This window comes from Perca fluviatilis, chromosome 5 (assembly GCF_010015445.1).
Source record: "Perca fluviatilis chromosome 5, GENO_Pfluv_1.0, whole genome shotgun sequence".
NCBI classification, from domain to species: Eukaryota; Metazoa; Chordata; class Actinopteri; order Perciformes; family Percidae; genus Perca; species Perca fluviatilis.
In genome coordinates this window covers 41,144,269-41,168,494 of record NC_053116.1, presented here as the reverse complement: position 1 = coordinate 41,168,494, position 24,226 = coordinate 41,144,269, and the positions used below count along the sequence as shown (strand labels likewise).

Genomic DNA, 24,226 nt, shown 5'->3' with positions numbered 1-24,226 from the left:
AAAGTTTTTTATCAACAAAAAAAAAAAAAAAAAAAAAAAAAAAAAAAAAAAAAAAAAAAAAAAAAAAAAAAACATTTTATCTCCAATTCAACAGGTAAACTATCAACTCTCTCTCTCTCTCTCTCTCTCTCTCTCTCTCTCTCTCTCTCTCTCTCTCTCTGTTCCTCTCTTCCTCTCTCTCTCTCTCTCTCTCTCTCTCTCTCTCTCTCTCTCTCTCTCTCTCTCTCTCGGCTCTCTCTCTCTTTCCTCTCTTCCTCTCTCTCTCTCTCTCTCTCTCTCTCTCTCTCTCTCTCTCTCTCTCTCTCTGTGGTGTAGCTTTTGTTTATTCTCTAAATGTAGCATGTTTAACCTGTAGTTCCCCCCGTCCTGTGCAGGGGTGGTATGATCCAGACTACAGAGCAGTACCAGTTCCTGTACTCCACACTGGCCCAGTACAGCTCCCAGCTACAACACCGCCCGGTACTAGCCATCTTTCTCCAACCCTAACTCTCTAGTTTTAGCCATCTTTCTCCAACCTTAACCCTCTAGTTTTAGCCATCTTTTTCCAACCTTAACCCCATAGTTTTAGCCATCTTTCTCCAACCTTAACACTCGAGTTTTAGCCATCTTTCTCCAACCTTAACACTCGAGTTTTAGCCATCTTTCTCCAACCCTAACTCTCTAGTTTTAGCCATCTTTCTCCAACCTTAACCCTCTAGTTTTAGCCATCTTTTTCCAACCTTAACCCTCTAGTTTTAGCCATCTTTCTCCAACCTTAACACTCGAGTTTTAGCCATCTTTCTCCAACCCTAACTCTCTAGTTTTAGCCATCTTTCTCCAACCTTAACTCTCTAGTTTTAGCCATCTTTCTCCAACCTTAACACTCGAGTTTTAGCCATCTTTCTCCAACCCTAACTCTCTAGTTTTAGCCATCTTTCTCCAACCTTAACTCTCTAGTTTTAGCCATCTTTCTCCAACCTTAACTCTCTAGTTTTAGCCATCTTTCTCCAACCCTAACTCTCTAGTTTTAGCCATCTTTCTCCAACCTTAACTCTCTAGTTTTAGCCATCTTTCTCCAACCCTAACTCTCTAGTTTTAGCCATCTTTACCAACCTTAACCCCATAGTTTTAGCCATCTTTCTCCAACCTTAACCCACCTAGTTTTAGCCAGCTTTCTCCAACCTTAACACTCGAGTTTTAGCCATCTTTCTCCAATCCTAACCCCATAGTTTTAGCCATCTTTCTCCAACCCTAACTCTCTAGTTTTAGCCATCTTTTTCCAACCTTAACCCCATAGTTTTAGCCATCTTTCTCCAACCCTAACTCTCTAGTTTTAGCCACCTTTCTCCAACCCTAACTCTCTAGTTTTAGCCATCTTTCTCCAATCCTAACCCCCTAGTTTTAGCCATCTTTTTCCAACCCTAACTCTGTAGTTTTAGGCGTCTTTCCCCAACCTTAACCCTCTAGTTTTAGATATATTTCTCCAACCCTAACTCTCTAGTTTTAGCAATCTTTCTCCAACCTTAACCCTCTAGTTTTAGATATATTTCTCCAACCCTAACTCTCTAGTTTTAGCAATCTTTCTCCAACCTTAACCTTCTAGTTTTAGCCATCTTTCCCCGACCTTAACACTCGAGTTTTAGCCATCTTTCTCCAACCTTAACACTCGAGTTTTAGCCATCTTTCTCCAACCTTAACCCCATAGTTTTAGCCACCTTTCTCCAACCCTAACTCTCTAGTTTTAGCCATCTTTCTCCAATCCTAACCCCCTAGTTTTAGCCATCTTTTTCCAACCATAACCCCATAGTTTTAGCCATCTTTCTCCAACCCTAACTCTCTAGTTTTAACCATCTTTCTCCAACCCTAACTCTGTAGTTTTAGCCATCTTTCTCCAACCTTAACCCCCTAGTTTTAGGTGTCTTTCCCCAACCATAACCCTCTAGTTTTAGATATATTTCTCCAACCCTAACTCTCTAGTTTTAGCAATCTTTCTCCAACCTTAACCTTCTAGTTTTAGCCATCTTTCCCCGACCTTAATCATATAGTGTTAGCAATTTTTTTCCTATCTTAATCTCTTAGTTTTTGCTTGCTGTAATCACACAGTTTTAGCAATCTTTCCCTGACTTTAAAAATGTAGTTTTATTTGCCTAAAATTAACCAAACCTTCAGATCAGAAAGTCTTGTGGTGTAGCAGTTAAACACAGTGTTTCCTCTTATCCAGGAGCAGAACCAGAACCAGAACCCAGAGGACCAAGTCACGAAACAGCTGCAGAACCTCCAGCTGGATAAAACAAAGACTCAGAAGAACTGACACCAAACAGAACCAACAGGTTGCAGAACCAGAAGTATTAAACAGAACCAGAAAAAAATGGCAAAGCAGCTGAACCCAAAGACTTTATCCATGCACAGACGGAGAATTTGGGAAACCAGCTGTCTCAGAAGTTGGAGGATCACACAGAAACCCCAAATACCTGCGGGGTCCAGATCAGTGCACAGAGATCCTGATCAACCGGCACAGCAGAGGCTACGAAAATCCAGAAAATAGCGTTTACACTGGACTGAAAGTCTCCGAAAACTGAACTGAATCAAAGTTGGAAAATGGAAAATGCAGATTTCAATATTTACATCTAATGAAATAAAATAAAAATTAATATTGTGTGACAGGCATTGTGTGTGTTTTCATATAGATATTTATATGTAAAGACATGAATAACTTCAAAGGCTGATTTAAAAACAAAGGGGATGTCCCGCCCCTTCCTGTTTCAACCACTTTATTTAGTTAAAAAATGTTCTTGTTTTGTAATAACTTTTGATCCTGTTTGAATTGAGTCATGAACTACACCTATCATGTTTGTCAGTTTTTCTGAAGATTGTGTCGAATTTTCAGTGTTTTTCCAAAATTCTTGTGGCTTTTTTCAAACTTTTTGTTCCTTTTTAAAAGGTTTTTCCCTTTTTTGACATATTTGTAACTTTTTTTACCTTTCTGTCATTTTTTCAAATTTTTTGCAATTTTTTAAACCTCATTCCCATTTTTGACATTTATTTTGATATCTCTTTGAAATTTGTGGTTGCTTCTTTGACACTTTTGCAACTTTTTACAACTTCTTTGGCACTTTAAAAAAAGAAGGTTTTTGTCGCTTCTCTGACAATTTTTTGTGGGGTTATATGGTGCTCAACAGTGTGGTGGGGACCCTAGAGGTACACGTTCCCCCTGCAGTCTTCCAGAGTACCCCTAGGGGGACACGTACCCCCTGCAGTCCTCCAGAGTACCCCTAGGGGGGACACGTACCCCCTGTAGTCCTCCAGAGTACCCCTAAGGGGACACGTACCCCCTGCAGTCCTCCAGAGTACCCCTAGGGGGGACACGTACCCCCTGTAGTCCTCCAGAGTACCCCTAGGGGGACACGTACCCCCTGCAGTCCTCCAGAGCAGTGGTTCCCAACCTGGGGTCCGGGCACCCCCAGGGGGGGCGGCAAAGATCACAGGGGGGGCGCGAGTCTTTATCTGGTTTGAGGTTGAGGTAAAAAAAAAATATTTGCACAAAAAAATAAACAAATTATGATAATACACTAGAATATATAATGTATACAAAAGTCTGTATGAAAACTATATATTTAGTTGTAGCCTCGTCTTTCCTGCCGCCACGGCATCACTGGTTTATGAATGAAACATGGCGGAGAAATGTAACAGTGCTGATAACTCCTCTGTATCAGAAAAGAAGGAAAGGCTCTATCTCGAGAGTTACCTCAACTTAGGTTTCGGGGGAGGGGGGCTCAGCTTTTCTTAGACATGAGTAGGGGGGGTGCCAAAGAAAAAAGGTTGGGAACCACTGCTCCAGAGTACCCCTAGGGAGACACGTACCCCGATTTGAGAAACACTGGTCTATGCAACCTGAAGTTAGGAAAATATGTATCTCTGTCCCATGGGGACTCAGTTAAACTGTGTGGATTAAGACTGGAGCACTCTGGGTTAAATTACACTTTGTGCATTTCAGGAAAACAATTTTGTGGTTTTGTGTGAATGTGGAAGTCAGTGAAGCATGTTTTCCTACAATGTAAGAAGTAAAGGGCAGAAAGAAAGGTTTGTCAGACAGGACTTTGAGTTGAGGCTTTTTCTGTTTAATCTTTGTTTGGACACAGTGACAAATATCCAAGGCAGTTATTAAATTCCTGCATGACACAAGACTGCATGTAAGAATCTACATATAACATTGACCTGTGGAGGGCAGTAGTATGCTTAGCAAGCATCTACACTGCTGGCATCCTACAAGAGGAAGAAGAAGAGACAGATCAAGGTAAATACTGCTGTGTGATAACAACACTGCCCCCTGGTGGTGACATGTGCTGATCATCTAAAACAGACACAGCCCCACCTGCTGGTGAGAACGCAGAATGTCAGCTGTCAGTTTTCACAGTACTTTAAAGGATGGAAAGTGAAACTTAAAGCTGATTTCCACATAAATGAACGGAGCTGAGACTCCATAACAGGTTGTGAGATCTCTGCTGGAAAACACACACACACACGACTGCAGGAGGAAGAAGATTTTGGAAGATTTGAAGCAGTCAAGAGAAGGGACAGTAACTCGGTGAGTCCTGCTTTTGAGAGACATTTAGATACGAAGACAGATGGCTGAGAAAACTGCTCTTGTTGAAAGTTTCCTGAACTGCCATGTGTGTTCAGAGACTTTCAAAGATCCTGTGTCTCTGAGCTGCAACCACAGCTTCTGTTCAAGCTGCCTGCACACATTCTGGGAACAAGCTAACAACAAAAACTGTCCCATTTGTAAAAGAAAGTCCTTAATGGATGAACCAGAAGTGAACTTTGCACTGAAGGAACTGGCTGACAACTTTGCGGGGAGACAGAAATCTGGATCATCTGAGACGGGAAAAGAAAAGAAGAAAGAGGAGGTGGTGTGTGATGAACATCCAGAAGTCCCTTATTGGTTCTGTAAGGATGAAGATAAAGCTGTGTGTCCTGTCTGTGAGTTTCCTCTCCACCACGGTCACACGGTGGTTCCTGTAGAACAAGCAGTCAGAGATCTGAAGTAGCAGCTGGAATCTGACTTACAGTCTCTGCAGGACAAGAGGGACAAACACAGACGAGTGGAGGAAACATACGATGAAATAAATCAACTCTCCAAGAATCAGCTGCTGTCTACAGAGAGGCAGATCAGAGCCGAGTTCAACAAGCTGCACCAGTTCCTGAAAGAGGAAGAGGAGTCCAGACTGGCAGCTCTGAGGGAGGAAGAGCAGCAGAGGGGGAAGACTGTCAGCAGAGAGATGAAGAGGATTCAGGAGCAGATCTCCTCTCTGTCAGACAGCATCTCTGCTGTGGAAGCAGACCTGCAGAAAGACAGCGTGGCGTTCCTCAGCAGTTATAAAGCCTCTCAGAGCAGAGCCAGAGTCCAGTGCTCGCTGTCAGATCCACAGCTGCTCTCAGGAGCACTGACAGATGTGGCCAAACATCTGGGCAACCTGTCCTTCAGAGTCTGGGAGAAGATGAAGGACATGGTCCACTTCTGTCCCGTCATTCTGGACCCAAACACCACACACCCCCATCTCTATCTGTCTGATGATCTGACCAGTGTGAGATGTGGAGACACAAAGCAGAAGCTTCCAGACAATCCAGAGAGATACAGCATGTATCCAGATGTTGTGGGCTCTGAGGGTTTCAGCTCAGGGAAACACAGCTGGGAGGTGGAGGTGGGAGATCATCCTGATTGGTATGTGGGTTTAACTAAAGAGTCAGCGGACAGGAAGGGAGAAGTACATGCTTCACCAGAATATGGAATCTGGTGTTTGAAGTATCACAGTGGAAAATACACTGATGGATCTGGTAAGAGTGTCACAGTGAAGAAGAGTCTCCAGAGGATCAGAGTCCAGCTGGACTATGAGGGGGGGGAGGTGTCCTTCTACAACTCTGAAGACATGACTCACATCTACACTCTCAGAGACACTTTTACTGAGAAACTCTTCCCTTGGTTCAGTATCGGACCGGCTGGTGATGCTAAAACTGCAGAAATCAAAATCTGTCGGGCTGAGATTTCTGTGTGATGTTCAGGGAGGACGGAGAGAGTCCATGTGGTGGAGGGGTTAAGTTAGAGAGATCCAGAAGATCTGGTCTGTTTTATTAACTACAGGATGCAACACATTCCTCCGTTGTTGTTTAACTCTGATGTTGTCCTCCCATCGACCTGAAACTTTTAGTTTTTCTGAGTCCAAAACCTTTATCAACGTTGTGGTCGTCTTAACACTTGTGTAGCTTTCCCCGATGTTTTTGTCACTTTCTTTAACATTTTTAATGAAAGTTATTTCATCAATTGTTTTTTCTTCAAATGCTATAAAATTGACTAAAACACTCAAATTCAATGAAAGTAGTGGACTGAACATTTATTTAACTTGTGAAGAGCGTTGTAGGGGACCATCCACGTTATTATTTTTTTTTGGACAATTTGTTTGAAAGAAAACCCAAATTTCTGATATAGAAACTTTTTGAAAATTAGTCAAATCTGACCAGAGTTCAACAGGAGGGTTAAACTACATAGTGCTCTCTTCAGGGAACACATTCCTTGGTTGTTGTTAAGTTTATTTTCCAAAGATGAGCAACAAACTTAAGTTTAAACATGAATGTTATTTTGTCAAATAGATTTTCATTTTAAATCCCAGAAAGTGTAGAAATATTTCAATATTCTAGATGTGTTATTCTCATTATTATAGTGTATCCCCTGTATATGTATAGATTTGGGAACACAGTTAGATTAGCTCAAGCACTGATCACCTTATAAGTTCAGGAACCTGAGTGTGTATTAGACTCAGGACACACAGAAAGTTAGCATAAGGGTTATTAGAGTACTATATAAGTCTAGGAATCTGAGTGTATTCATTACTCTACCATATGATGAAGTGGAACGGGGGACTGGTTGGATCTCATTTGTGTGTAAAGAGATGGAAAACACACACACACACACACACACACACACACACACAGAGACCAACCAGTGAATGTTGATGTCATTATTCTCCTGCTATTTGTTTACCATGTGTGACTGTTGACTGTCAGACATATTCTGGGTTTCACACAAAGTCCGTCTACTTCCTTGTTTGTGTTTCTTTAAATGTCTGAAAACTGCAGAAATTGTTTAATAAAGTTTATTTTTCCATAAAATATATTGACTTTAAGATTGTTTAAATCTGTTTCTGTTATCAATTAATCTGTTGATACATTCATTAAAATATCACAACATACAAACTGAAACTGTGTTAGGATTTATTTGCTTTATAAATAACTTTAATGATTAATACTTGTTCACATTGGCACCAATATTGATTAGTAATTATAGCTTACTAATGTCTCAGCTTCAGGCTGTTTCACACAATAACTGTCAGTACATTGGGTCACCACCAGGGGGCAGTGTTTGAATCCCACAGCAGTATCTTCCTCTGTCTGTCTCCTCTTCTTCCTCTATCAACCCTTACCCAAACAGGAAGTAGAACCAACAACCGGAGGGCTGTAGCAAAGCCGGTCTACGGAAAGCCGTTCCACTCCCTATCCAGCCCCATTGTTCCGCATTTTGGTTGCAGTTCCTCCAGAGTTCCACTGGGGGTGATCGCGGTCCAGTGCAAAATGAATGGGAGTCTATGGAGCTAGACGGCTACATTTGTCTCTTTCGCCTGATTGTCGTTGAGAAACCTCAGATTTGATTGTAGTTTTTGCAAGTTCAACATGGGTTATAGGTCGAAAGTTGAATGAACGAGTACTTATGTCCTTTTGATTTCTTACAGGGTGACTCGTTGTAGCCCATAACACGCTAGCATTCTGCTAATGAATGCTGATTGGTCAGTGAAGGAGTGATTACGATCGGAGATCCTGCTTGACGGCATCCGAGCAGAGCCTGAATATCAGAGTGAATATTTCGGCGTGGTCTTTACAACATTAGCAAACCTCTTTCTAGCATGTGTATTAACAGGGAGAGCCTAACCTATCAGCTGTGTTGTATTAACAGGGAGAGACTAACCTATCAGCTGTGTTGTATTAACAGGGAGAGTCTAACCTATCAGCTGTGTTGTATTAACAGAGAGAGACTAACCTATCAGCTGTGTTGTATTAACAGAGAGAGTCTAACCTATCAGCTGTGTTGTATTAACAGAGAGAGTCTAACCTATCAGCTGTGTTGTATTAACAGGGAGAGACTAACCTATCAGCTGTGTTGTATTAACAGGGAGAGTCTAACCTATCAGCTGTGTTGTATTAACAGAGAGAGACTAACCTATCAGCTGTGTTGTATTAACAGAGAGAGACTAACCTATCAGCTGTGTTGTATTAACAGAGAGACTAACCTATCAGCTGTGTTGTATTAACAGAGAGACTAACCTATCAGCTGTGTTGTATTAACAGAGACTAACCTATCAGCTGTTTGTTGTATTAACAGAGACTAACCTATCAGCTGTGTTGTATTAACGGAGACTAACCTATCAGCTGTGTTGTATTAACAGAGACTAACCTATCAGCTGTGTTGTATTAACAGGGAGACTAACCTATCAGCTGTGTTGTATTAACAGGGAGAAACTAACCTATCAGCTGTGTTGTATTAACAGGGAGAAACTAACCTATCAGCTGTGTTGTATTAACAGGAGGAGACTAACCTATCAGCTGTGTTGTATTAACAGGGAGAGACTAACCTATCAGCTGTGTTGTATTAACAGGGAGAAACTAACCTGTCAGCTGTGTTTGTATTAACAGGGAGAGACTAACCTATCAGCTGTGTTGTATTAACAGAGAGAAACCTATCAGCTGTGTTGTATTAACAGAGTCTAACCTATCAGCTGTGTTGTATTAACAGGGAGAAACTAACCTGTCAGCTGTGTTGTATTAACAGGGAGAGACTAACCTATCAGCTGTGTTGTATTAACAGAGAGACTAACCTATCAGCTGTGTTGTATTAACAGAGTCTAACCTATCAGCTGTGTTGTATTAACAGGGAGAGTCTAACCTATCAGCTGTGTTGTATTAACAGAGAGACTAACCTATCAGCTGTGTTGTATTAACAGAGTCTAACCTATCAGCTGTGTTGTATTAACAGAGTCTAACCTATCAGCTGTGTTGTATTAACAGGGAGAGTCTAACCTTACATTTACTCTCAGCTATACAACACAGCTGATATATCAGCTGTGTTGTATTAACAGGGAGAAACTAACCTGTCAGCTGTGTTGTATTAACAGGGAGAGACTAACCTGTCAGCTGTGTTGTATTAACAGGGAGAGACTAACCTATCAGCTGTGTTGTATTAACAGAGACTAACCTATCAGCTGTGTTGTATTAACAGAGACTAACCTATCAGCTGTGTTGTATTAACAGGGAGAGTCTAACCTATCAGCTGTGTTGTATTAACAGGGAGAGTCTAACCTATCAGCTGTGTTGTATTAACAGGGAGAAACTAACCTATCAGCTGTGTTGTATTAACAGGGAGAAACTAACCTATCAGCTGTGTTGTATTAACAGAGAGACACAACCTATCAGCTGTGTTGTATTAACAGGGAGAGACTAACCTATCAGCTGTGTTGTATTAACAGGGAGAAACTAACCTGTCAGCTGTGTTGTATTAACAGGGAGAGTCTAACCTATCAGCTGTGTTGTATTAACAGGGAGAGTCTAACCTATCAGCTGTGTTGTATTAACAGGGAGAGACTAACCTATCAGCTGTGTTGTATTAACAGGGAGAGACTAACCTATCAGCTGTGTTGTATTAACAGGGAGAGTCTAACCTATCAGCTGTGTTGTATTAACAGGGAGAGACTAACCTATCAGCTGTGTTGTATTAACAGGAGAGCCTTACCTGTTAGCTGTGTTGTATTAACAGAGAGAGACTAACCTATCAGCTGTGTTGTATTAACAGGGAGAGACTAACCTATCAGCTGTGTTGTATTAACAGGGAGAGACTAACCTATCAGCTGTGTTGTATTAACAGGGAGAGACTAACCTATCAGCTGTGTTGTATTAACAGAGACTAACCTATCAGCTGTGTTGTATTAACAGGGAGAGACTAACCTATCAGCTGTGTTGTATTAACAGGGAGAGACTAACCTATCAGCTGTGTTGTATTAACAGGGAGAGACTAACCTATCAGCTGTGTTGTATTAACAGAGAGTCTAACCTATCAGCTGTGTTGTATTAACAGGGAGAGACTAACCTGTCAGCTGTGTTGTATTAACAGGGAGAGACTAACCTATCAGCTGTGTTGTATTAACAGGGAGAGTCTAACCTATCAGCTGTGTTGTATTAACAGGGAGAGTCTAACCTATCAGCTGTGTTGTATTAACAGGGAGAAACTAACCTATCAGCAGGCTAAAATGTGTTGTATTAACAGGGAGAAACTAACCTGTCAGCTGTGTTGTATTAACAGAGAGAGACTAACCTATCAGCTGTGTTGTATTAACAGGGAGAGTCTAACCTATCAGCTGTGTTGTATTAACAGGGAGAAACTAACCTGTCAGCTGTGTTGTATTAACAGGGAGAGACTAACCTATCAGCTGTGTTGTATTAACAGAGAGACTAACCTATCAGCTGTGTTGTATTAACAGGGAGAGAGACTAACCTATCAGCTGTGTTGTATTAACAGGGAGAGTCTAACCTATCAGCTGTGTTGTATTAACAGGGAGAAACTAACCTGTCAGCTGTGTTGTATTAACAGGGAGAAACTAACCTGTCAGCTGTGTTGTATTAACAGAGAGAGACTAACCTATCAGCTGTGTTGTATTAACAGGGAGAAACTAACCTATCAGCTGTGTTGTATTAACAGGGAGAAACTAACCTGTCAGCTGTGTTGTATTAACAGGGAGAGACTAACCTATCAGCTGTGTTGTATTAACAGGGAGAGTCTAACCTATCAGCTGTGTTGTATTAACAGGGAGAAACTAACCTGTCAGCTGTGTTGTATTAACAGGGAGAGACTAACCTATCAGCTGTGTTGTATTAACAGGGAGAGTCTAACCTATCAGCTGTGTTGTATTAACCGGGAGAGCCTTACCTGTTAGCTGTGTTGTATTAACAGAGAGAGACTAACCTATCAGCTGTGTTGTATTAACAGGGAGAGACTAACCTATCAGCTGTGTTGTATTAACAGGGAGAGACTAACCTATCAGCTGTGTTGTATTAACAGGGAGAGAGACTAACCTATCAGCTGTGTTGTATTAACAGAGACTAACCTATCAGCTGTGTTGTATTAACAGGGAGAGACTAACCTATCAGCTGTGTTGCGATTAACAGGGAGAGACTAACCTATCAGCTGTGTTGTATTAACAGGGAGAGACTAACCTATCAGCTGTGTTGTATTAACAGGGAGAGACTAACCTATCAGCTGTGTTGTATTAACAGGGAGAGACTAACCTATCAGCTGTGTTGTATTAACAGGGAGAAACTAACCTATCAGCTGTGTTGTATTAACAGGGAGAGACTAACCTATCAGCTGTGTTGTATTAACAGGGAGAGACTAACCTATCAGCTGTGTTGTATTAACAGGGAGAGTCAAACCTATCAGCTGTGTTGTATTAACAGAGAGAGACTAACCTATCAGCCGGTTGTATTAACAGGGAGAGACTAACCTATCAGCTGTGTTGTATTAACAGGGAGAGTCTAACCTATCAGCTGTGTTGTATTAACAGGGAGAGTCTAACCTATCAGCTGTGTTGTATTAACAGGGAGAGACTAACCTATCAGCTGTGTTGTATTAACAGGGAGAGTCTAACCTATCAGCTGTGTTGTATTAACAGGGAGAGACTAACCTATCAGCTGTGTTGTATTAACAGGGAGAGTCTAACCTATCAGCTGTGTTGTATTAACAGGGAGAGACTAACCTATCAGCTGTGTTGTATTAACAGGGAGAGACTAACCTATCAGCTGTGTTGTATTAACAGAGAGAGACTAACCTATCAGCTGTGTTGTATTAACAGGGGAGAGACAACCTTATCAGCTGTGTTGTATTAACAGGGAGAGACTAACCTATCAGCTGTGTTGTATTAACAGAGAGAGACTAACCTATCAGCTGTGTTGTATTAACAGGGAGAGACTAACCTATCAGCTGTGTTGTATTAACAGAGAGAGACTAACCTATCAGCTGTGTTGTATTAACAGAGAGAGACTAACCTATCAGCTGTGTTGTATTAACAGGGAGAGACTAACCTATCAGCTGTGTTGTATTAACAGGGAGAGCCTTACCTGTTAGCTGTGTTGTATTAACAGAGAGAGACTAACCTATCAGCTGTGTTGTATTAACAGGGAGAGACTAACCTATCAGCTGTGTTGTATTAACAGAGACTAACCTATCAGCTGTGTTGTATTAACAGGGAGAGACTAACCTATCAGCTGTGTTGTATTAACAGGGAGAGACTAACCTATCAGCTGTGTTGTATTAACAGGGAGAGACTAACCTATCAGCTGTGTTGTATTAACAGGGAGAGACTAACCTATCAGCTGTGTTGTATTAACAGAGTCTAACCTATCAGCTGTGTTGTCGATGCCTCGAGAGAACAAAGGAAGTGACTCAGAGCTTGCCGTAAAGCAGTATCTCTGGCCGTATATGTGTATGACGTCATCGACATTTTAAAAGGCTTTTTAGAACAAAAAAGTGACTTTAAAAAAATCTAACACACAACAGTGTGTATTTTCTTAGCCTCCCCTTTCGAATGCAACATTCAAATTACTAGACAAAAAATTATATCCTGAGAAAAGTGGGTTTTGAGGGGTACAGCTCCATAGACCTCCATTCATTCTGCACTGGCCTGTGAGCGCCCCCTATATGGAACTGTGGTGGAACTGCAACCAGTTCAGAAGCCGGGAGTAACGAGGGAGTGGCACTTCTTGATATATTAGAAGTTCTTTGGCTGTAGTTAATGCTCACCTTGGGTGAAGTTAGGAGAAATCTACAGGCCCAAATAGACAAAGTGTAGTAACATAAATGTTCTCTGTTTTTGCCTGTAGTGTGATGAGGAATGTAAAATGCTCCAACCCGTTCTCACGGAAGGTCATGAAATGGTCACATTATGTAATGTACTGATTCGTGTACAGGACACAATTATGTCATTTTTTTTTGTGGTGGTATTTACATTTTTTTTTCCAATTGCTAAAACACAATTTTGCAAACTAGGCTGATTTTATCAAAACACATTTCACAAAACAACTGCAAAATACCTCATCATATATTCTGCAGAATAAAGTACTGCAACCAAAACTACATATAACATTATCAAGAATCTAACTTTTGCACCAAATGGCATACACTTCACTGATATTACCAGATTCTTGTATAACCATCTACACACATTACATGTCATTTAGCTGACCCTTTTATCCAAAGTGACTTACAGTAGCTATATATGTCAGAGGTTGCACACCTCTGGAGCAACTAGGGGTTAAGTGCCTTGCTCAGGGACACATTGGTTCATGTATCGCAGTGGGAATCAAACCCAGATCTCCCACACCAAAGGCATGTGTCACATCCACTGCACCATCAACATCCACATGCACGTAATGAAATAATGAAAAGCACTCTCATCTTTAGTATGCTTTGCCATAATACCAAAATAGTTCAAATTGTAGAAAATTCTTCAGATTGTTCACATGCACAGAAATATTTGCAGATACACACACATGTTGTTGAAATATTTTTATTTTTCACCAAACAAGTCAGTGCAACATATGCACAGCAGATATATTTACACTCGACTGAATAAAAATATGCTCACAAAAAAACAGTAAACTGAAAAAGAAAATTGCAGAAAAAATATATAGAAAGAAAGAGGCATCGTAGTCTTACTTCCTGATTGAAGTGGTAACAATTTACAGTTTTTCTTGATTGCTTTGACGCAGTAGTCAACTCAAACTCCACATTTTTAAAAACAGTTAACACACAGGCCGAAACAGTGGTACTCATGGTCAAAATGACACATTTTATTTCTAAAAGGCTCTAACCGTGCCCAAACATTTAAAATATGCAACAAAAGCTAATTTTGACTTCAAACAACACAACTTGCAAACACGTGTATGAGCTCTTCTAATCAACCATTACACAGTGGACAACTAAATACAGAATACAGAATACAGAATACAGCCCTCAGTGAGAATGGTGTGAATCAGTGCACCATTGCTTGTCACTGTAGCCTACGTAGTGGACGTACAGTACAGGCCAAAAGTTTGGACACACCTTCTCATTCAATGTGTTTCTTTATTTTCATGACTATTTACATTGTAGGTTCTCACTGAAGGCATCAAAACTATGAATGAACACATATGGAATTATGTACTTAACAAAAAAGTGTGAAATAACTGAAAACATGTCTTATATTTTAGATTCCTCAAAGTAGCCACCCTTTGCTTTTTATTAATAAGGGAAAAACTTCCACTAATGAACCCTGACAAAGCACACCTGTGAAGGTAAAACCATTTCAGGTGACTACCTCATGAAGCTCATTGAGAGAACACCAAGGGTTTGCAGAGTTATCAAAAAGCAAAGGGTGGCTACTTTGAAGAATCTAAAATATAAGACATGTTTTCAGTTATTTCACACTTTTTTGTTAAGTACATAATTCCATATGTGTTCATTCATAGTTTTGATGCCTTCAGTGAGAATCTACAATGTAAATAGTCATGAAAATAAAGAAACACATTGAATGAGAAGGTATGTCCAAACTTTTGGCCTGTACTGTAGCTTTCATGCCAGTGACATTTGTTGTCAAATTTGCCTTCTTGCAAAGATTTGGATCCAGAATCAGAAATGCTTTGATGCAGATTTTATTGATTACATTGATTCTTATTTTCAAACTGTGGCTGAAAACTGAAATACTGCAAATATTACAAATTATTAAATCTATTAGAGTATAAGAAATTAAGAAAATAAAAAAATCTATAAGAGTAAAGTTTAACCATCTATTACTGTAGAGTATAAGAAATAGCCACTATTGATACTCAGTCTCTTCTGTCTTGACGATGGGGCCACATGGCCTAACCCTGCAGACTGATCTATGGGGCCACATGGCCTAACCCTGCAGACTGATCTATGGGGCCACATGGCCTAACCCTGCAGACTGATCTATGGGGCCACATGGCCTAACCCTGCAGACTGATCTATGGGGCCACATGGCCTAACCCAGCAGACTGATTGCTAATTGAAGATTTGTGTGAAGGTGTGTTAAACAGGTGCTTCATTGATTTCATACTGATGTAGGTAGTTTCTAATAGTTAGGAACAGATGGTTTCTGTTTGGTTACCATAGCTAAAACAATGGAGTTTGGACTGCTTGAATGACATCCATGTTAACTATTCTGGGTGGGGAAAATATGTCAATCCAATGAGAAAGAATTAACACATTTGCAAGAGGTGTCTCCTGCTCTGCTGAGACAGTGATGATGAAAACCCAGTGGATCCCAGTTTCTTTAAGCAGGTCAAAGCAATCAAGAAAAACTGTAAATGGGAAGCATATTTCGTGATCACAGCACAACTACGGTAGCGAGTAGTATGAATAGCTTAAAATCTGCAGAGAAAGTCTGGTCGGGTGGTGGTTGGGTCAAACAAGGAGACCAGGGGATCGCGTCCCACGTGTGGCTTTTTATTTCCCTGTTGTTGACGGTTCCCTTCCCCGTTCCTCTTTTCCTAAACCCAACCTCCGTATAGATGCTTCCCATTTCTTGCTGAGCACCACGAAAAAAACAACATAATCGTGTCCAGTACACAAATCCATAGATTAAAAAAGAACGTGACCATATCACAAACTGCTGTGAGAGCGTGTTGGATGCTCACACAGAGTATGAAGGGTCTAGTACGGGGGCTGAGCCACAACACAAACACAAACGCTACAACACAAACACAAACGCTACAACACAAACACTTCTGCTGTAGCTTTTGTGTTTGTGTTGAACCGTCTCGGCCACCGTAGTCTAGAGATGGATCAGCCTTCCCAAGAAGACAACATTGTTTTAGAAATGCTTTCACATGAGCATACTGTCATCCACATTATTGGATGTACTTAATGTTTACAGCGTGTGATTACATGGACACATGTGTCATTCCCCCTAAATGCCACAAGATGGAGACAAAGTCCACGTTTTGATCACAGTCGGCTTTTTTATAACTGAACCTCTTATTTCCTCTCACTTATCAACATGTAGATCATTGTTGGCTGCACAGGCTGATCAATAGTTTCACCTTTTATCAGTTTCTGATTGATTTTCCTTTTAATACACCCTTCATAGAAAACCCTATAGTGTGTAGTGTGTAGTGTATAGTGTGTATTGTGCATGTATTGTGTATAGTGTGTATAGTGTGTATAGTGTGTATAGTGTGTGTATAGTGTGTATAATGTGTAGTGTGTATAGTGTGTGTATAGTGTATAGTGTGTAGTGTATAGTGTGTATAGTGTGTGTAGTGTGTGTAGTGCCTACGCTCTCCGTCTCTGTAAGATTGGGAATGATTGAGATTTCTCTCGGCACAGCTACCAGAAGACTTCACACTTTCAGACAGGTTGCTCACGTCACATCTACGTCTTCAAGCTCAGTTGGAGGCTGCTCAGTAACGCTCAGCCAGCACCGGGAAAGAGACTTCTGATATCCTTCACTGGTCTCTGGTCCAGAGACACGGGGTCTGCTGGTCCAGTTTATATATACTGTCTATTAGAGGTGTTGAAATTAATCAAATAATCGATTATGAGCCGGCCGATTATCGATGCAGCATCGTCCATGTCCACGATTCGATGCATCGATAATCGGCCGGCTCATAATCGATTATTTCTGTTTATAATTTAATGTAGGCCTAACAACATTTCTGTTTACATATTCTGTTATGTTTTGCACATTCAAGAAGTGCCATGTGCTCAGTGCTGTATAGTTTTATGTATCCAATTTATTTAGTATAAGAGCACTGCAGAATGCTTGAAAAGCTATGAATTAAATATCCTACATGGCTTTAATAGAAAAATGTATTTGACACATCATGATGCATCGAGATATTGAATCAAATTGAATCGCTGACACAATAATCGTAATCGGGCGTATGGTTCAAAAGGGTTGTACTTAGTGTTTTCATTAATCAGAGGTGTGTTTTGCTTTAACCTGGATCTCTCTAACTTAAACCCTCCACCACATGAAGCCTAATAAATTACGCTGAGCTCTCCGTCCTTCCTGAACATGAGAAATCTCAGCTGGATAGATTTTGATTTCTGCAGTTTTAGCATCACCAGCCCATCCGATACTGAACCAAGGGAAGAGTTTCTCAGTGAAAGTGTCTCTGAGAGAGGAGATGTGAGTGTTGTCTTCAGAGTTGTAGAAGGACACCTCCCCCCCCTCATAGTCCAGCTGGACTCTGATCCTCTGGAGACTCTTCTTCACTGTGACACTCTTACCAGATCCATCAGTGTATTCTCCACTGCGATACTTCAAACACCAGATTCCATATTTTGGTGAAGCATGTACTTTTCCCTTCCTGTCAGCTGACTCTTTGGCTAAACCAAATGTCCAGGCAGGATGATGTCCGACCTCCACCTCCCAGCTGTGTTTCCCTGAGCTGAAACCTTCAGAGCCCAGAACAGAGACATAGTAAGTGTGTCTCTCTGGATTGTCTGGAAGCTTATGTATTCGTAATCGAATCGGGAGATCAGTGATGATTCACACCTCAACTGTCTATGGTATTCACCCAACTTCACAAACTGCTGCCTGTTATATCTGTCTGTTATGTAGATAGCTTCTCAGCCAGTTCAAAACAACCCCCCTGATACCATACCGTTCAAGTTTACTGGTTAATCTGTCATCGAATGCTTTTATTGAGATCAATAAATATCCCAGCTGCATATTTTTTTTTGTCTAAGGCATTTGTGATTTCTTCAATTAGCTCAATAACGGCTAAAGATGTCGATCTGTTGGGTCTGAATCCGTATTGACTCTCATTTAGTATGTTGTGCTTATTGATGAATTTGTTTAGCCTGCCAACAAAGAGTTTTTCTAAGATTTTAGAAAACTGAGGAAGCAAGGAAACAGGCCTGTAGTTTGTGAAATGGGGTTTATCTACAGTTTTGTACAGTGGTATGACTTATGCAATTTTCATTTTACTTGGGAATTTACCAGTTTGAAATGATAAATTGCAGATATGCGTTTTTGGTTTCGCAATTCCCTCAATTACATTTTTAAAGGAACACGCCGACTTATTGGGACTTTAGCTTATTCACCGTAACCCCCAGAATTAGATAAGTCGATACATACCCTTCTCATCTCAGTGCATGCTGTAACGCTGCCTGACGCCCCCAGCATTAGCCTAGCCTAGCACAGATCCTGCAGGTAACTGGTTCCATCTAGCCTACTGCTCCGAATAAGTGACAAAATAACGCCAACATGTTCCTATTTAGATGTTGTGATTTGTAGAGTCACAGCGTGTACAAATAACAAGGTCACATGACACACAGCCATCTTCTAACCATATATAAACTGGGAACTATATTCTCAGAAAGGCGAAGCTGCTCTGGGCTTCTCAGGTGCTGCAAGCATATCACTCCGCCCAAGTATCAGAAGTAGCAGTGCACGTTATATGGTTGAAAGAAACCCAAATTTATGACTTTTTGAAAACGAGTCAAATTTGACCCTGGAACAACAGGAGGGTAAAAGTAATTGATTGTTGTCCTTTCACAATGTCTGCTATAAATATACAATACTATTCTTCAGATAAAAGGGAAATGGAGGGGCCACTTGATTGTAGGGGTTACAAATGTATTACAGTATTTCTGAAATGTTAAAACACTAAAATCCATTTGCAAAACCAAAGTTGCAAGTGTACAAACCACTTTATTGATTGAATCATACAGTTTGCAGAACTTTAAACACTTCTCATGTGGTTAGACACAACTAGCAAATCGGAATCACTCTTTGTGCAAAACTGTAAACACATTGTCATTCGCAAAACACATGTAGCATTGTGGTGCACTTCAACTCAAAATGGCACAACACAGCCCCCAAAAGTGAAACACAAGCAACACACTGTTGTCATCGGTAACACACAAGCACTCAAAATTGAAAACAACTGTTTCAAATCAGTAATGTGTTGCACCTAATCAGTAATCAGGATATAAAGCCATGTCAAATCCAAATGGTGAGTCTCTCCACAATTGACCGTGTCCTGAAACACAACCTGATAAGTCTCAAACAAGCCTACAGAGTACCATTTGAGAGAAATTCTGAAAGGGTAAAAGAGCTACGATATCAATATGTACAAGTAAGTAATCATGTCCAGAGATTATACAGCACTATTGAGTTACTGTACATCTTTACTGTGTTGAATGTAATGCAACACATGTATACAGAGGCATGAAGCCTGGAATGCTATGTCATTTACGTTACTTAAAAAATAAATTTTTGGTTATTTCTATAGAGAATGTTTCAACTGGATTCCATGGAGAGGCCTCATGAGTGCATCTTCTTGGATGAAGCTGGCTTCAATCTCACCAAGAGGAGAAGGAGAGGCCACAACATTATTGGTCAATGTGCCATTGTACAGGAAAATCTCATTCAGTCAATGGATGCAGCATGTGACAACACTGGAGTGGAAGCAATTCAAGGTTGGATTCGGCATGCTAAAGGATTCTTTCCCCGTTGTTTAGCAAGGGACAGGATTGCCTGTGACGTTGATGAGGTCCTGTGGCCTGACCATGCCCAAAGGCATGATGCTGAGGCAGAATGATTCCAACACATCGATCTGCTGCATATTTTGTTTGTGACTACATTTATGTGTGCATGATTGTGCAAGTACTTCATAATAAATATAATTTTTCCCCTGCTCTGCCCTGAGTGCAGTGTTTTGCATTTATCTCTGTAGTGTGTAATGACTGCTGTGTAGTGTTTATGCATTAGCTGGATGTGTGTGTGTTATCTGGTTTTGGGTAAAGATAGTTCTGAAGCAATTGTTTGATATAGCAAAACAAGTGAAAGGTTTTGACAGTGTAGCTTAAGTTTGGTGATTTGTGTTTAAGGTTTTGAGAAAGCTAAAGAAACCTTCAAAAAATGTGTTTTAGCAATTCAGAAATACTGTAAGCACAAGTGTTACCAGTGTTGTACTGGAACGCGTTCACTGAACGATAGTTCATGAACTCATTAATATTTTGGGTGAACGTGAACTGAACGTACCGTATTACTGCCTGATGAACGTTACCGTGAACTCCTTCATTCTGGTGTCTGTGAACGCCACGCTCTCTCAGTTTAACTTCGTACAATAGGGTGCCAGATTTCTATAGAGCTAGGAGAGCTATAAATCGATCCGCTGAAAGAAGACTGGCGTCGGGGTCCTGATCACCCCGTCGTTGTTGTAGTCGCTATAACAACGCTCTACATGATCCCAAACGTATGAAGTGATACAGGCGTTAAAGACCCGCTGATCGCTGTCTGATTCTGTGAATGAATGCCCGCATTGCATCGTGGGACATCGGCTTTGAATGCGCCCAGCTCGCTCATATCGTAACCTACTGTTCTGTCTTATTTACTGTAATATTTACCGGTAATAAGACCGAAATAATATTATTAAAATAAAGAAATGCATACCATGATAACAGCTAAATACATGTTGAAAGATGTAGCGTTATAGTTTTAAAAATATCAATAAACAACAAAACAATCCAGCTTCCCTGGCCGAAATAGACCGAAATAATAACATTAAAAGAAATACATATAAACCGTTATAAGATCTGGTGAATAAATGTTGATTAAAACAGCAATTATAAAAAATTTTTTTTTTTTTTGGGGGGGCCGCCCGATTTGTTTTTTTTAATTTTTATTAATACATTAGTATAAAAAACGTGACCCCAACACGTAAATCTTCACAATAACGTGAGGGTATCACGTTCTAATAGATTTAATTTCATAATGCCATCACGAACTGACGTGAGACTGGGTTGCCTGAACACACCTCCCTGTAAGACCAGCACACCCAGAATGCATAACATAATTACGTTTTTCTTGATTAGATTTGTATTTGTAGCTGACCAGTTAGCTAGTGAGCCAGCAAGCTAACCGTAGCCAGCAGCTAAAACACAAAATATTTCACATATCAATGTCACCTTTTGGATGGTTTCAACACCGGGGCGGACGGGGTTTGTTGTAACGCTAGCTAGCTACTAAACGAGGCTGAGAGACGGTGTGGGGGGGGATTGCCGGGGGAATCTCCGCGACGGCGAGGACGTTCGCTGCCTGTTGTGCAGCAGCAGAACATCTCGCAGCTGCCCGGAATTATCTCCCCTTCACTTTTCAGTAATCTTAACTTTTCGTTTTGGTGCTTAACCCACCTTTTGTCGGGTTAATTTAGCTAACCGTAAAGACAGCTAAACGTAAAGACAGCTATGGATGGATGCTGTTGTGACTCGGTGCTGGGTCTGATATAGTCTGTTTCCCGACGTTTAATTAAACTGCCCTTAGCGTCGTAAGCACCAGGCACTGGAGATAAGTTCTGGCCGGGGGGGGGTTGCTGTAATAAAAGTAGCTGGCTAATAGCTGACTGGGGGCTAACGGTAACTAGCTAGCTAGCTATATGTCCCGGGGCTGTTGTCAGCTGTCATCCCGACTGAGTCTCTCTGCGCCGGGGGAGTGAGGTAGACAGACCGGGGTGTGCTAGCTGGCTAAATTAGCATTAGATTAATCGTCTATCTATACAGCTAACGTTAACGTTACTAGTGAAGTTATTTGTGGGTTAGTCCTGTTAACTGTGGTCGAAACAGTCATACTAAAATGACTAAGCTGGTATCGATATTAAACTTTCAAAATAGATAAGGTCTCTGTTGTATTACTGTGATAAAAAGTGGGATGTAATTAATCACAAAATGATGCTGTATGGCAAAAAAAAGCGGTATTACGGTTACAAGTATTTTTTTTCTGTGACATTGTATGATTTACAATTACCCCTGAACGTATCATCTTGGTGCCAGTGTTCTGACGGAAGTTAGAGTAACTGGAGGGTGAAAGGTTATATATATCTGTTAGCCGTTATATATACTGACGGGCGACTAAAGGAAACGTGCCGTGTCTGAAAATAAAATAACAGATTTCTCTGGGTTTGACATTTGGTCGAAACATTTGGGATAGTGTAAGAACACAACTCATAAAAATATATAACATAGGTATGGTCGTTTTTAGACATCTTAAAGACGAAATGTTACATATTGTACCTTTAAGTCCTCCAGTTAGTGTTTAAATAAAGTTTAATTAATGAGCAGGTCTCTGCTGTGATGAAGGGGAAACAAAACAAAACAAAAAACAGTGTTTCAGTTCAAAAAAAGTTCATTACATTTAGAATATTTTGTATTTCTGTATATATGTTTTGTCTCCTGACCGAAGGAAACCATGTGGTGTGTTATCGCGAGAAGAAAGCAACCCTTGAGTTTAGGAAAAAAAAAACGGGGTTAGGTAACGTCAAACGTGGGACCCGATCCCCGGTCTCCTGGGTGAAAGTCCTGTGTTTGACCCATCTACAACACCCCCCCCAACATCCCTACGTAGATTTTCACCCTTTCATACTACTCTCTACGGCATCAATTCACACGCAATCGCACAGTAATGTAAGTCAATGGAGGCCAAACAGCGTTGATAAACACGCTAAAAAGCAAATATGCATCTTGATAACATGCCAATAATGGCATATGAATTGACGTGTCATACATACACCGTCATGGGGTTACCCCATGCCTTCATTTAAGCCAGTGGTAGCATTGGTCCTAGCATGCTAAGCTAACCCTAGCATGAGCATTAGCATATGACTGGTAGCATTAGCATTACCATTACCATGTGGGCTTGCATCAATGGACACATGGCTTGTCAATTCATGTTATTTCCTTTCAATGTATTTAAGTACTAGTCGAAAAAGTAGAAAACATGATTTGATAATTACGACACATACACAGTTAATTTCAAGTCATTTATTTTAGGTTAATGAATTTACCCAAGGTCATCAAAATGTCTCCTTCACCAAGTGACGGAGTCCGGAGTAATTTATAGGGGGGAGGACCTGGAACAGTCCAAGTGTAAGCCAGTACGGGGGTACTGGAGTGTCTAAAGTTTTCTGTTTTTGAAAAGCTTGTTCAGCATATAACATTTAATTTCTGGTTTTATAGTTGGTATCTTGTGTATTGATGTAGCCAGAAATATTTTGGAATGTTGAGGTAACATGATGGGGTTGATTGATTTCCAATTAACTTTGGTTTGTCTTGTAGGAGGGGCTTCTGGTATAAAGGAAGGAGGCAGAGGCTCCTTGGGGCAGAACAGTTTTGGCCTGGAAGGGTGCCGGTGCCCAATAGTCAGGGCCTGATTTAGGCTTTTTTATTGTTTAATATTTGTTTAGCATGATAATTTAAATAGTTTGTACTTAGTTTCCTTGTTGTTTTTGATATATTTTTGTAATAATTCATCCATGCACAACCGCACTTTTCCCGTGAATGGGGGAGAAATAAATCAAAGCACCCGGTGAAGAACTCCTGAGTCCATGTCTCCTCCTTCCACCATGAGGCTAAACCTTACATACACCATTTCATGAGATCAGTCTGATACACTCAAATCTATACATGTACAGGGTATACACTATAATAATGAGAATAACACATCTAGAATATAGAAATATTTCTACACTTTCTGGGATTTAAAATGAAAATCTATTTGACAAAATAACATTCATGTTTAAACTTAAGTTTGTTGCTCATCTTTGGAAAATAAACTGCTTTAAATGATTTCAGAGAATCCACTCGTCCCAGTTCTTGCAGCAGATTTACACCAAAAATATTTAGTATATTAAACAACAACCGAGGAATGTGTTGCATCATGTAGTTTACTAAAACAGACCAGATATTATGGATCTCTCTAACTTAAAGTGCCCATATTTTGAAAAAAATCCCTTTTTCTGGGATTTGGGGAGTTATTTTGTGTCTCTGGTGCTTCCACACACATACAAACTTTGAAAAAAAACCATCCATGGTGTTCTGAGTGAGATCTGGTTTCTGAATGTGTCCTGCCTTCAGTCTCCTGGTGAGCTGGTCAAAATCTGCACGGCTTTCTACATCACTAGCCGAAACGAGCTGGCTAGGGGGCTAACCGTTAGCATGCTAGCTCGTTCTCAATGGCAAAACACTGCTACAACACACACAAATTCACCGTAATCTACAAAAGAACTACTTCCATGTCCCTGTTCTGCAGGGATTCCACACAAAGTTGGAAGTGCTCCCTCGTTTAGAAGAAGTCTCTCGGCCAATCCT

The 24,226-nt window shown here is 40.6% G+C and overlaps 1 protein-coding gene and 1 pseudogene across 1 annotated transcript in view; both read left to right on the top strand.

The window, feature by feature from the left end:
* The window catches only part of LOC120559074 (tyrosine-protein phosphatase non-receptor type 7-like), a 33,280-nt gene extending 30,640 nt beyond the window's left edge, over positions 1–2,640 (top strand). Inside the window, exons 10-11 of the mRNA XM_039800495.1 lie at positions 351–459; positions 2,201–2,640. Of these exons, the coding sequence (XP_039656429.1) occupies positions 351–459; positions 2,201–2,290 (199 nt within the window). The 3' untranslated portion in view covers positions 2,291–2,640. The remainder of the gene's footprint in view (positions 1–350; positions 460–2,200) is intronic.
* A 1,810-nt stretch (positions 2,641–4,450) lies between these two features.
* LOC120558465 lies at positions 4,451–6,270 on the top strand (annotated as a pseudogene).
* Positions 6,271–24,226: the final 17,956 nt, after the last annotated feature.